General features: G+C 39.7%; 1 protein-coding gene across 1 annotated transcript; it reads right to left on the reverse strand.

Moving 5' to 3' along the window:
* Positions 1-3,304: 3,304 nt before the first annotated feature.
* On the reverse strand, positions 3,305-7,785 carry LOC131325908 (asparagine--tRNA ligase, cytoplasmic 1). Its single transcript, XM_058358397.1, has 7 exons — positions 7,388-7,785; positions 6,570-6,806; positions 4,775-5,365; positions 4,384-4,637; positions 4,176-4,305; positions 3,930-3,988; positions 3,305-3,718 (listed from the first exon to the last, which is right to left on the reverse strand). Exons 1-7 carry the CDS (start codon positions 7,640-7,642, stop codon positions 3,535-3,537), a joined length of 1,710 nt encoding a protein of 569 aa, XP_058214380.1. The 5' UTR covers positions 7,643-7,785; the 3' UTR covers positions 3,305-3,534.
* Between the last annotated feature and the right edge of the window lie 3,380 nt (positions 7,786-11,165).

The following is an 11,165-nucleotide window of genomic DNA, read 5'->3' on the forward strand; positions in this document are numbered from 1 at the left end:
AGGATGAAAGCAAGAACACTGAGACCCCGAGCAATATCCACGACCACCGCATTGGGATTTTCCATTTGGTGGAAACTTCTTCAAGCATTCTGCATTGCAGATATCCTCCTTGCATGGCTGTGGAACTTGGAGGACTTCTCCGCAGATCCTTTCCTTTCCGCCGCAGCGATCGTTGACCCTGATTTGCCGCTTTCCTTCAACACGTACATGGGAAAAAAAATAAACCTTAGTATCGTATCCCTCGTACACGCATAGAAAAATTCATATTCTCATATAGATCTTCTGTCTTGAATATATATTTAACTTTTCTTTCTTCGGAGATATGTATAGACACACACAGCTTTCGCCGAGCCAAAAAAAAAAAACCTTAACCTTCTCATTGAATATCGGTGATCGGTAAAAATGATGTATGTACTAATCATAACAATGCCAATGATTATACAATAATATATATTAGTAATAAGGTTCTCCATTGTCCGGTGATAGAGGAGGTTTTTATTTTCAGCAAAAAACAAATAGTATAGCACGAGAAAAGAAATAGAAAAATCAAATATGAAAGATGTACCATTAGTAATATCGAAGAGACAGAGCACCAAAATAGCAGCAATGAACAGTCCCTTCATTGTTATTATCCGAAATGCACGAGAGAGAGAGAGAGAGAGAGAGAGAGAGAGAGAGAGAGAGAGAGAGTCAAATACAAGTGGTGTAAGTATGACAAGATTTTAGAGGAGTTGAGGAGGAGAGATTTACAGAAGAGGATTTATAGGCCAGATTTTCAAATCATCCAAGAAAGGAAAATGTTTTAAAGTGTTACAGTGGAATTGGGTAATTAATTCATCGCCTTGCCAGTTTATGTTACCAAGCTCTTGAGTTTCCTTTTCCATTGTGGGAGGAAAACTATAAACATTCCTTTTGCACTTACATGTTTTAGAAATTCTGGGATTCGGGATATCCTTTTCAGTCATGGAAGGAAAATTATTAAATTCCTTTTGCACTTAAAAGGCTTAAGTTTTTAAGTGGGTCTGAATCCATCTATAAGTTATATTAGGCCCAAGTAATGTGACGAACTCTTTGCAGTCTACAGTTACTCCTAGGGCTGTAAACGAACCGAATTGAGCCGAACCCTGTTAAGTTCGGCTCGGGTTCGTTAAGGTATGAGTTCGGCTCGGGTTCGGCTCGAGTTCGATTCGAGCCTAAACAACTTGGCTCGAGTTCGGCTCGTTAAAATTTTTCAAGGCTCGGGTTCGGCTCGGTTGGGTTCGTTAAGATACTAGTTTGGCTCGAGTTCGGCTCGGATTCGGCTCGGGTTCGATTTGAACTTGAACATCTTGGCTCGAGTTTGGCTCGTTAAACTCAAATGAATCGAGCCGAGCCAAATCTAAGCTCGAATTGAGCTCGCCAAGACTCAGGTTTGATTCGGCTCAGCTCATTAAACTCAAGCGAACCCAAACTCTCTCATTGATCGTATAGAATTTGGGAGAAAAATAAGTATTGAATTATATATACAACCTTAAAATTTTTTACATTTACAAATAGACCCCTATTTAATTATTAATTAAATTTAAGTATAGGTTCACGAACCTAACCGAGCCGAATACCGTTAGGCTCAGGTTCGGCTCATTTACGGAACGAGCCTAGAGTTGAGGTTCAGATTCAGTTCGTTTAGCAGACGAATCGAATTCGAACGAGCTCTTACCGAACCAAGCCTCGAATAGTTCGCGAATGGATCAGTTCATTTACAGCCCTAGTTACTCCTATGATATTGGGCCTTGAGCAAACAATGATGGGTCGATGTGTTGTTTAATGTATGGCCAGACTCTCGGCGCGCCATGAATGGGTTTGCACGAAGAACACTCAGTGAAGCGGGAAAAATCAAAGGTGATTCCCAATGTAACAAGGTGGCTCGATGCTAGAGTGCTATGATGGGTGGCTCTGAATCGATGGAGTGGGTGCGAAATAAGTCTAGTTAGGGAGATACAGTAAGTGAGTGGTAGATCAGAATCAATGGGGAATTTGGATGCAAAGAAACATATCAAGGCCCAATGTACATGTGTGAAAGTTAAGTCCAACATCAGAAAACAGAATAAAAGTTGGGTCTTGTTATAATGTTGGATGGCACACTACTTTTATGGGCTTAAACTTTTAAGTGAGTTGGGGTTCATTTACTAATTATTTGGCCCAAATGATGTAATAGACTCTCCGCAATTACTCTCAGTGGATTGGGCATTATTCACACAGTGACAAGTCAATACATTGTACAAGCTCCCAACAGAAATTCATTGTGGAATGGAAAAAGCTAAAGGGACGACGATGTGCATATCGATGGGGTATCAACAGGCATGCGGGGCCCACTCCGGATCTGCACTAATGATCCGAGCCGTTCAATAATTTAAAAAATAATAATAATCGGAGCAAGCACCTACTCATATTGGATTAAGTTGATTTTTCTCAAACTCACTCAGTCTTTTTTTTTTAATTATTGAACGGCTCGAAGAATTATCCGTGCTGGACTTCAAAGTGGACCCTGCGTGCCCGTCGGTATCCCATCAGTAGGGGTTTGGTTGGTGCAAGTAGCACGGCTCTTCTGGAATATCCTTATATATTATAGAAAGAAAATTTTGAAAATTCGTTTTGCACTTAAATGCTTTTTCTCTTCTTTTCAGAAATTCATTCCTATCTTGGTAGTTTTCTTATTTTGGGATCCGGGATACCATATGTAATTAAGGCCATTCTTTTATACAACAAATTTTGGATCAGTAAATGGAGATCCAATAGCTTGGAATCTGGTTTACTGGTTAGCTGTTCTAGTTAACATGACGGTAAAAAAAAGAAAAGATTGATTGCTCATCAGAACCGAACACCTGAGTTATGAAAAAAGATTGTCAGAGCGTTTTTGTTTGGCTGTTTTTGTATTTTGGTGAAGCTCGGCCGGGAACATCTACGCGGAGCATCTATACACAGCGAACACAGACAATAGTGAAAGATGCAGAATAAGATGCTGAAGGAAGTCCAGCGTAAGGAATAAAGTCACAGCTACAAGATTCTGATCATTCTCCCTCCACTCTTCCAAACAGTGATCATTTAGTAGAACACAAGAAAACGCATCACTTGTTCTATAACACTAACTACTTCCAGTACTTGGCCGTTCATATGTTTGATTGCGCAAGTTTAGAAACAAAAGACACTCTGGATGAATTCGCTCATGAGTTGGTAGATATAAACATTGTTCAATCTATCAAAGTAATCCAACATCAACATCCAGGCATCAAATAGGGTTTACATAACTGATTCTCTGCGCAATGAGTACTGGAAAATCAAACAACGAATACCAATTCATAGGCAAAAGAATCCACAGCAATTATGCACCCCAATACGACCCCTAAACTGCAAGGGGCAATTCACAAACAGCAATGCATTATCATAGTTTCTATATTCGGTTCTGATTAACATGGGAATACTTAATAACAGTAATCGATATAGTTCAAAAGCTATTGCTAAAGCAAAATCCTTGCATCCGTATAACCTTGTAATAAATCACAGATCTGCTCTTCCAGGGTATCTTGGGAAGGGAATTACATCTCTGATGTTTTCAAGCCCAGTGGCAAAGAGAATCATCCTTTCAAAGCCTAAACCAAAACCGCTATGTTTGACAGTGCCAAAGCGACGAAGGTCAAGGTACCACTCATACGGCTCAAGAGGAAGCCCCATCTCCAATATCCTGAAATGTATGAAAAAATTCTCCATCAATACAGTAGTGATTACTAGTTCAATTCACAATTTAAAGATTGAGTCCGTACAAAGTACAAACCAATTGTCAGCCAAACAAAAGATAACATATGAACCAGAGTACAAGGAAAGCAACAATTTAGTGAAACATGTCAAAGCTGAATTATTATAAAGGAAAAGCTGAGAGTAATAGCTTCTCCTACCTATCCTTGATGACCTCGTAACGCTCTTCTCTTTGGCTTCCTCCAACTAGTTCTCCAACCTGAAAAGGCGACCAACCAACAGATGTTCATCTTAGGCAAACACAATAGCCGACAACATATGCAAGAGATCCTCTGAAAGTTTTCTCCCGCTACAGGCAATTTACAACTGCTGTATGGGTTACAAGAGAACTTAAAAGCTGAAGCAAGAATGTAAGCATCTCAGACGTGGGTAGCAAAAGATCATACCTTCGGTACAAGCACATCCATAGCAGCAACTGTTTTGTTGTCAGGGTTGACCTTCATATAGAATGCTTTAATCCCTTTCGGATAATTATAAACGATAACAGGGGATTTAAATTTCACTTCAGTCAAGTATCTACAAGATTACACAACCATGTCATCAGCAGCAAAAGGGCATTTAATGAACACATTAAAGATGCAGAACCCATGCTACCTTTCATGTTCAGATGCTAAATCAATCCCCCATTCTACTTTATTCTCAAACTGCCTCTCTTTCGATGCTTCCTCAAGAATTGCAACTGCTTCCGTGTAAGAAATACGGACAAATTTGGTAGAAGAAACCATTCTTAGACGATCAATTGCACTTTTGTCGTAGTTCTTAACCATAAATTCCATATCATCAAGGCAATTGTCAAGTAACCATTGACACAAGAATCTAACATACCCCTCTGCACAGTTCATGTCATCCTGCAATAACGCAAGAACAAAGCATCTTTTTGAACATGTCGAACAAGTTCACATATTTTAGCCTCCACCATCCGGAACACTCTCAAAAACCTAAACATTTACTTCGCAATGTAATAAATAAATAATTCATCTCTTACCTGAATATCTGCAAATGCTATTTCAGGCTCCACCATCCAGAACTCTGCCAGATGCCTTGAGGTGTGTGAGTGTTCTGCTCGAAAAGTTGGACCAAATGTATAGACACTACTGAGGGCACAGGCAAAAGTTTCAACTTGAAGCTGTCCAGAAACAGTCAAAAATGCTTGTCGGGCAAAGAAATCTTGGGAGTAATCTATCTTCCCATCCTTGTAAGGTATACCAGGTTTCAGCTTAAATCTCTCTTCCAGCTTTGAGAGACTCTCTTTAGCTTTTGTTAGTTCTGCGATGGCGGCAGTTATTGTTTCCTTATTGGCTTTGGCGGATTTTAGTTGAGAAACAGCCTCTCCTTTCTCCGTGACAAGTAGCTTAGCCGCTTCCACATCAGCTTCAGATGGAGGAGGATTCTTAATCAACTCCTTCTCCAACTTTTCAGCATCGTTAATCAAGGTTGTGACTTGGAACATTTCTCCTGCACCTTCACAATCACTGGTGGTGATTATAGGAGTGTGAACGTAAAGAAACCCGTGCTTCTGGAAGAATGTATGGGTTGCATAAGCCAAAGCATTGCGGATGCGAGCGATTGCAGAAATCTGAATACACAGACAAAACGTTATTGTCACCATAAGCTAAGTTCAAGAAGATGGAGGCACGACGGGAAACATATGATGATTTTACACGCGAGAACGCTCGCGCATCTGTGAATGAGACGAAACAACAACCAATTTCTACCCAAGCTCTTAGCAGCAGTTATTTGTTACAGCCAATCAAGGCCACAATTCGTTACCAGCATCCGCAATGGGGGGGGGGGGGGGGGGACGGGGGGGTTGCACAATTTTCAAAAATTCATATCACTCAACTATCAAACCAATAAAAATGTTTAAACATATTTACACACAAATACAAATATGTTGATTTACGTATAAATACAAGGGAAGATGGGCATATATAGTGTTGGTTCTTGGGTGAAGATGAATTTAATCATATCAGCACCATACTTTAGAAAAATTCAGGCACCTGTCATGACATGAATTCCAATTAACTCAACACCACATTTTCACAAAAGACACAAAATTTCAAAAATCTTATCACTCCGCACTATCATTCGACATTTTTATACATCGCGTTGGTTCATCATGAGACCAACTCCAATTAATAAATTATGACATCAATTCCAAATTTCAACTTCAATACCACATTTTTAGGCCTAAAGAACACAACTTTCCAAAATCTCACAATACTTAGCAATATTGATCAATAACGGATATGTTGGTATCATACATTCAAGGAAAAATGTGTAACAAAAATGATACGGACACAGACATCTGTGCACATATCCACGTTCCATCACAGTTGTGTCTGAACCATCTTGATGCATCTGGACCCCTTTCACTGTGTGAGATCCAAGTGAATCGAACGGTCCTAAACACATTTGTGTTCCAATCTGCGCACGGAGCCACGGACATCTATATCCATAGCATTGCTCAATTTGTAAATACCGTGTTGGTACATCATGATATCAATTCCACTTAAATAATTATGATATCAATTTTCAAATTCCAATCACTTCAATACCACAATTTTCAGCCTAAAGAACGTAACATTTAAAAAATGAGGCTTGTTCAGAGGTGGATAATATGCATACATGATGATAAGCTAGAATTTCAATACACGTCTCACAAATATCAATGCATATCGTGGATATCAATACACTGGTTCCGGTTATTGATGCACTTTTTACACTACACGATGTTTAGCAATTTTCTTTCAAACACAGGAGTTAAAATTCGCAAATACCGTATTGGTTCTAGGTCGAAGATGAACATAATCCCTCAGAAGCTCAAGGGTAAGCTTAGTCTTAGGCAACGGGTACTTAGCCGGATCCACAGTCCCCAAATCAAGAATCTTCTGAACCCTAAGCTCGACCCTCTGCTTCGCCTCTACTGGCGGCACCTTCAACTCTCCCTCCAGGTGCACGCCCGTGCCAGTCGCCACCAGCTGGCTCAGCTGTCCCACGGCCTCATCGACAATTACCTGCCCGAATATCCAATCAAGGGATCAAAAACTAGAATAATATTACTAGCATTTAAGAAAGATTACGAGCTCAAACAACAAATACTCGCTCCACCCCAAATTGCTCTATTTTTTTGAGTAATCATGCATTTTGCACGAAAAAATAAAATAACATTTTTTTTAAAAATAGAATTTACACAAAAAAATTCTTCTCAATGAGATCTTTAAATTGGTGTAAAGAATTTTGAAAAAAAAAATCGTGCTAGTACATTATTTTTTTTCTGTGGGCGTCTTGATTAAAAAAATATCAAGCAATTTAGAACGGAGAAAGTGTTAGGTATACACTTAATCAACTAATCCTTTCCGCTCGCTCACGCTCTCAATCGTCGCTCTGCGGCCTGGTCTCGCACTCTCAACCGTCGCACTCACGAATTGTAGTTGTTTGGGGGGTCTTTGAAATACGTTTTCACACGCACACGCTCACGCTCTCACACACCGAATATGTAACTCAGGGTATACGAAATTTAACTGTTCTCATTGAGAAAATCAAAGCGAGAGCGGTCAAATGACGATCTTAGTGGGCTCGCCGCCCGAGATTATACCTGGAGATTGGCGGGGCACGAGCCGTCGTTGAGCTCGAGGAAGGCGAAGGTGCCATTGCCCTGCTTGCGGCCGGTCTTGACCCAGCCGCCGACGCGGACCGTCTGGCCGGCCAGACCGGCGCCGCCGTCGGGCCGGGTGATGATGGACCGGATCAGGACGCGCTGAGAGAATTCGGATTCCTCGACGGTCGTGGTGGCGGGGGTTAGGGATAGGGAAGAGATTTCATCCACAGGCGGCGCGAAGGCGGATGACATCTTGGGTCAAGGACAGAGTAACGGAGTAGAGAGAGAGAGAGAGAGAGAGTGAAGTAAAAACCCTAGAGGCGATTTTGGTGGGTTTTTATTGGAGAGAATTTGGGGGAGTGGTATGAATGCGTGGCAAAAAGGGTTTCTCCTCCAATAGATTCCGTTTCGTATGAAAATTTATTAAATTATAGGCGTGACCGGCTAATTAAGAATTTTCACAGTTTGGACCCTTCTTTAGATGACTTTTACTAGCATTAGGTTCTAGTCCCTTTGATTTCAAAATTTCATATTCATCGATGCTACACTCTTCACATAAATATATATGGACTATGGAGTATAAAGGTTACACCCCCAACACAACCTTGCGGGGTGTTTGGAAGTCACTTTTTATTTGGATTATAAATTCTGCAGTATAACCTATAGATATTGGTTAATGACTAGAATAGACGATGAATCCATGAAGGTGTTTTGATAGTATGTGTTTCATATGTTTGCTGAGTAGTGTATGAGATATAGTATGAAGAATAGATTAAGATGTGTTTTTTTTAATCATGTTAATATTTTTTTATTTTTGTACAACTCATTTAAAAAAGAAACATAAGGGTAAATTAATCTCCTGCTTGAAGCTGGTTGGAGAATGCAAAATAAGAATTCAAAAAGCTCATCTAGAGCAAATTTTCAGATTGTGGCTCCATCATTCAATTTTGAGAATTGATTCTAGCAAAACGACATTCTTAACTTAGCTTCCAAATAGCTAGGATGCAAAAAAGTGAATATACAAAAGTCTAAAATGAGGCTCCAAAGCACCCATTTAAAATTGCAGGAGTTGCGAAACAATATTATTAAGTAATTAGCTAATTAGTTCATCTTTAGTTATTATTTACTAATTCTTGGCTCAAACTTATACTTGAGTGAAACATTCTCTAAAATATATCTTCTCCATTCTTTCACTCAAACTAGTATAAAAATGGACTACTTACACTTTGTTCGGTTAACAGTTTTGTTTTTGTTTTTGTTTTGTTTTCAATCATTACCCTATTTCTTTCTTCAATCATTACCCTATTTTTTCAATTATTATTTTCTCATCTCTTTCTATCTCTCTCCAATCATTACCCACTACCAAAACTAAACTAAACTAAACTTCCAACCAAACACAACCAGTTACTTAAGTATTTAAAAATAGTTTAAACTTAGCCCTAAATTCAATCACCACTATCATTGGGGCGTTTCATGTCAAATAAAAATATCTGTTGACATTATACTTAAATAAAAAAATTCTTCATCAGCGTGTATCATATCAAATTATCTTTTTTCAATTCTTTACTCCATTTTAGTGGGGCATTATAATAATGGATGGTGATGGTCTTAGAATAAGAACATTTGCCCTTTGACATTCCAATGTAGTGTATGATCGCTTAATTACAACTCAAGTTTTCTTGCGCCCCACGATTTTATTTTTTATGAGAATAAACTTTCCCCAAATAAAAAGATTGGCAGGCCGTGGTCCTCTTTCCTTCTCTTTTTAACTGCAAAAACTACCTCAAGGGCTACAAGACTGCTAAAAAAAATTGATAAAAGAGACCAAGGGGGCAAGCCACCCGGTGTAGGGGAAGTAACCCACGCTTCACCATGGCGAAGCCAATTGAACAAAATGCCTCCCCTTCGAGCCAATTCCCGGATATCCATAACAATAGCATACACCTCCCAAGGTGGAACAAGCTCAGATACACTGAGCAAGATGGCCGATCCTACCTCAACCCCGTGAAGGCCCGCCCATAGCTAGAGCCATCAAACAAGCTTCCATGGTTGCATAAGGTTTCCCTTTCAAGCTGGTAGAACCGATGATAACAGATTTGGCCAGTCCATCCGCCACCTTTCCCCTTGCTGGCCATGGTCCTGTGAGTGGTAGGAAATTGCCAAAGCCCTTTCTCCTTTTATTGATCATGTCAAAGACCTAATTTCATCGTCTTCACTCTGTTACTAGAGTCAACTTTCATCGCTTCATCAGTTCATCTTGCGTGCATGGAAGTAGTCCACCTAACTCCGAGGATTTATCAAGCAGTGAAAGCATAGCAAGCAAATAGTGAATTTACTTTTTAAACTCGCAAGCTCATCAAGTCTCATCGCTAGCATGCACAAACACTATTGAGGTCGTGTGTTGGAGGGTTGTCCGATCGCTAAGTCCAGGACTTTGGACCTTGAATTTATAAGTTGAGATGTGCGTACATGAGTAGGAGATGCAAGTAAAGAATAAAGTTGCATGATTGGATCAAACTTGTGCAACAACTCTTGGCATGGGACGGATAGCAATGCTTCAAGCCAGAGATACAATGGTTTTACGTACGAAAGAAAAATTACACACCAGAATAAAGGAATACGTTGAGGGAATCCACCACTCGGTTTTATTGTATTCAAACCTGTTTAGTCTGTTACTCTGTTATAGTAAATGTTAAAGAAGTGACGTAGAAGAGCAATCAAACTTTTGGCGAGTCCTGCATGTTACAAACTTTAAATTTAAGGAAAATATGAATCTAGCGTGGGTGGTTCGTTGCTCTCCCTTTTAAGAGACCTCAAGTTCGGGTTCCCATGGAGTAGGCACCCCCCGTTGTAATCACTATCCCCCTAACATCCTATTCCTATCGTATGGTCAAAACAAACCATCAAAAAAGGACTCTCAGTTTCGTAGTATGAAATCCTATCAATAATAACATTCTTATATTTTTGTAGATTATGTAAGTTGTTCACTCAATATATTCGGGAAATGGTTCTCGCATGTCATATTTCTTGCCAATGCAAAAGCAACAACAGACGTAGTACTTCAAATATGATCACCAAATATGGGTTTTTTTTAACTTCATTGATATAAAGATAGATAATACAAGAGAAAGAGTCGGATCCTAGGAATGATAGTTCCATAACCTTATTTCAATTTCATTAAACTGTCATTGCTAGTCAAGTTGCTGGTGCAGCATCTATTAGAACTTCTATTACGATTAAGAAGACCTAGGCACCAGGTACAATTTCCCCAGAACATGTAATATACCAACAAAGGCTATGAACCCAATGCTCATGATAAGCACAACATTAGGAGAGAGCCTGAGCCCCGGCGTCTCCTCCGTGTAGAACTGCAGCATGGTGCTGCTTGCTCCTCCTGCTGAGCTCACGCCACTGCCGCCTGTCCTCCTCCTCCGCAGACTTGCAGCCGCTGCCGCCCCATTTGCAACCATTTCTGTCCAAATACGTTTAATTAAACAAGTTAAAATTAGGTAAATGGCAATGAATGGAGCCAATACTTTGTAATACTTGTTTATCCCCAAAGGGAAACTTAGGTGTTAATTAGGTCACATTCCCCTTAAAAAGACCCTTATTGAGAGATTAGAGTTGGAGGCACCTTACAGTTTAGCTACACAGTATGGAGCCAATACTTATAGCACCACCAATATAATTTCATGGGTATTCAAGATTGGAAGGCAGTGGGGATTTAAGTTGAGAAACATAATGCTATATATACGAAATGCTTCTACAAGAGTGA

This window comes from Rhododendron vialii, chromosome 5a (assembly GCF_030253575.1).
Source record: "Rhododendron vialii isolate Sample 1 chromosome 5a, ASM3025357v1".
Classification (NCBI taxonomy): Eukaryota; Viridiplantae; Streptophyta; class Magnoliopsida; order Ericales; family Ericaceae; genus Rhododendron; species Rhododendron vialii.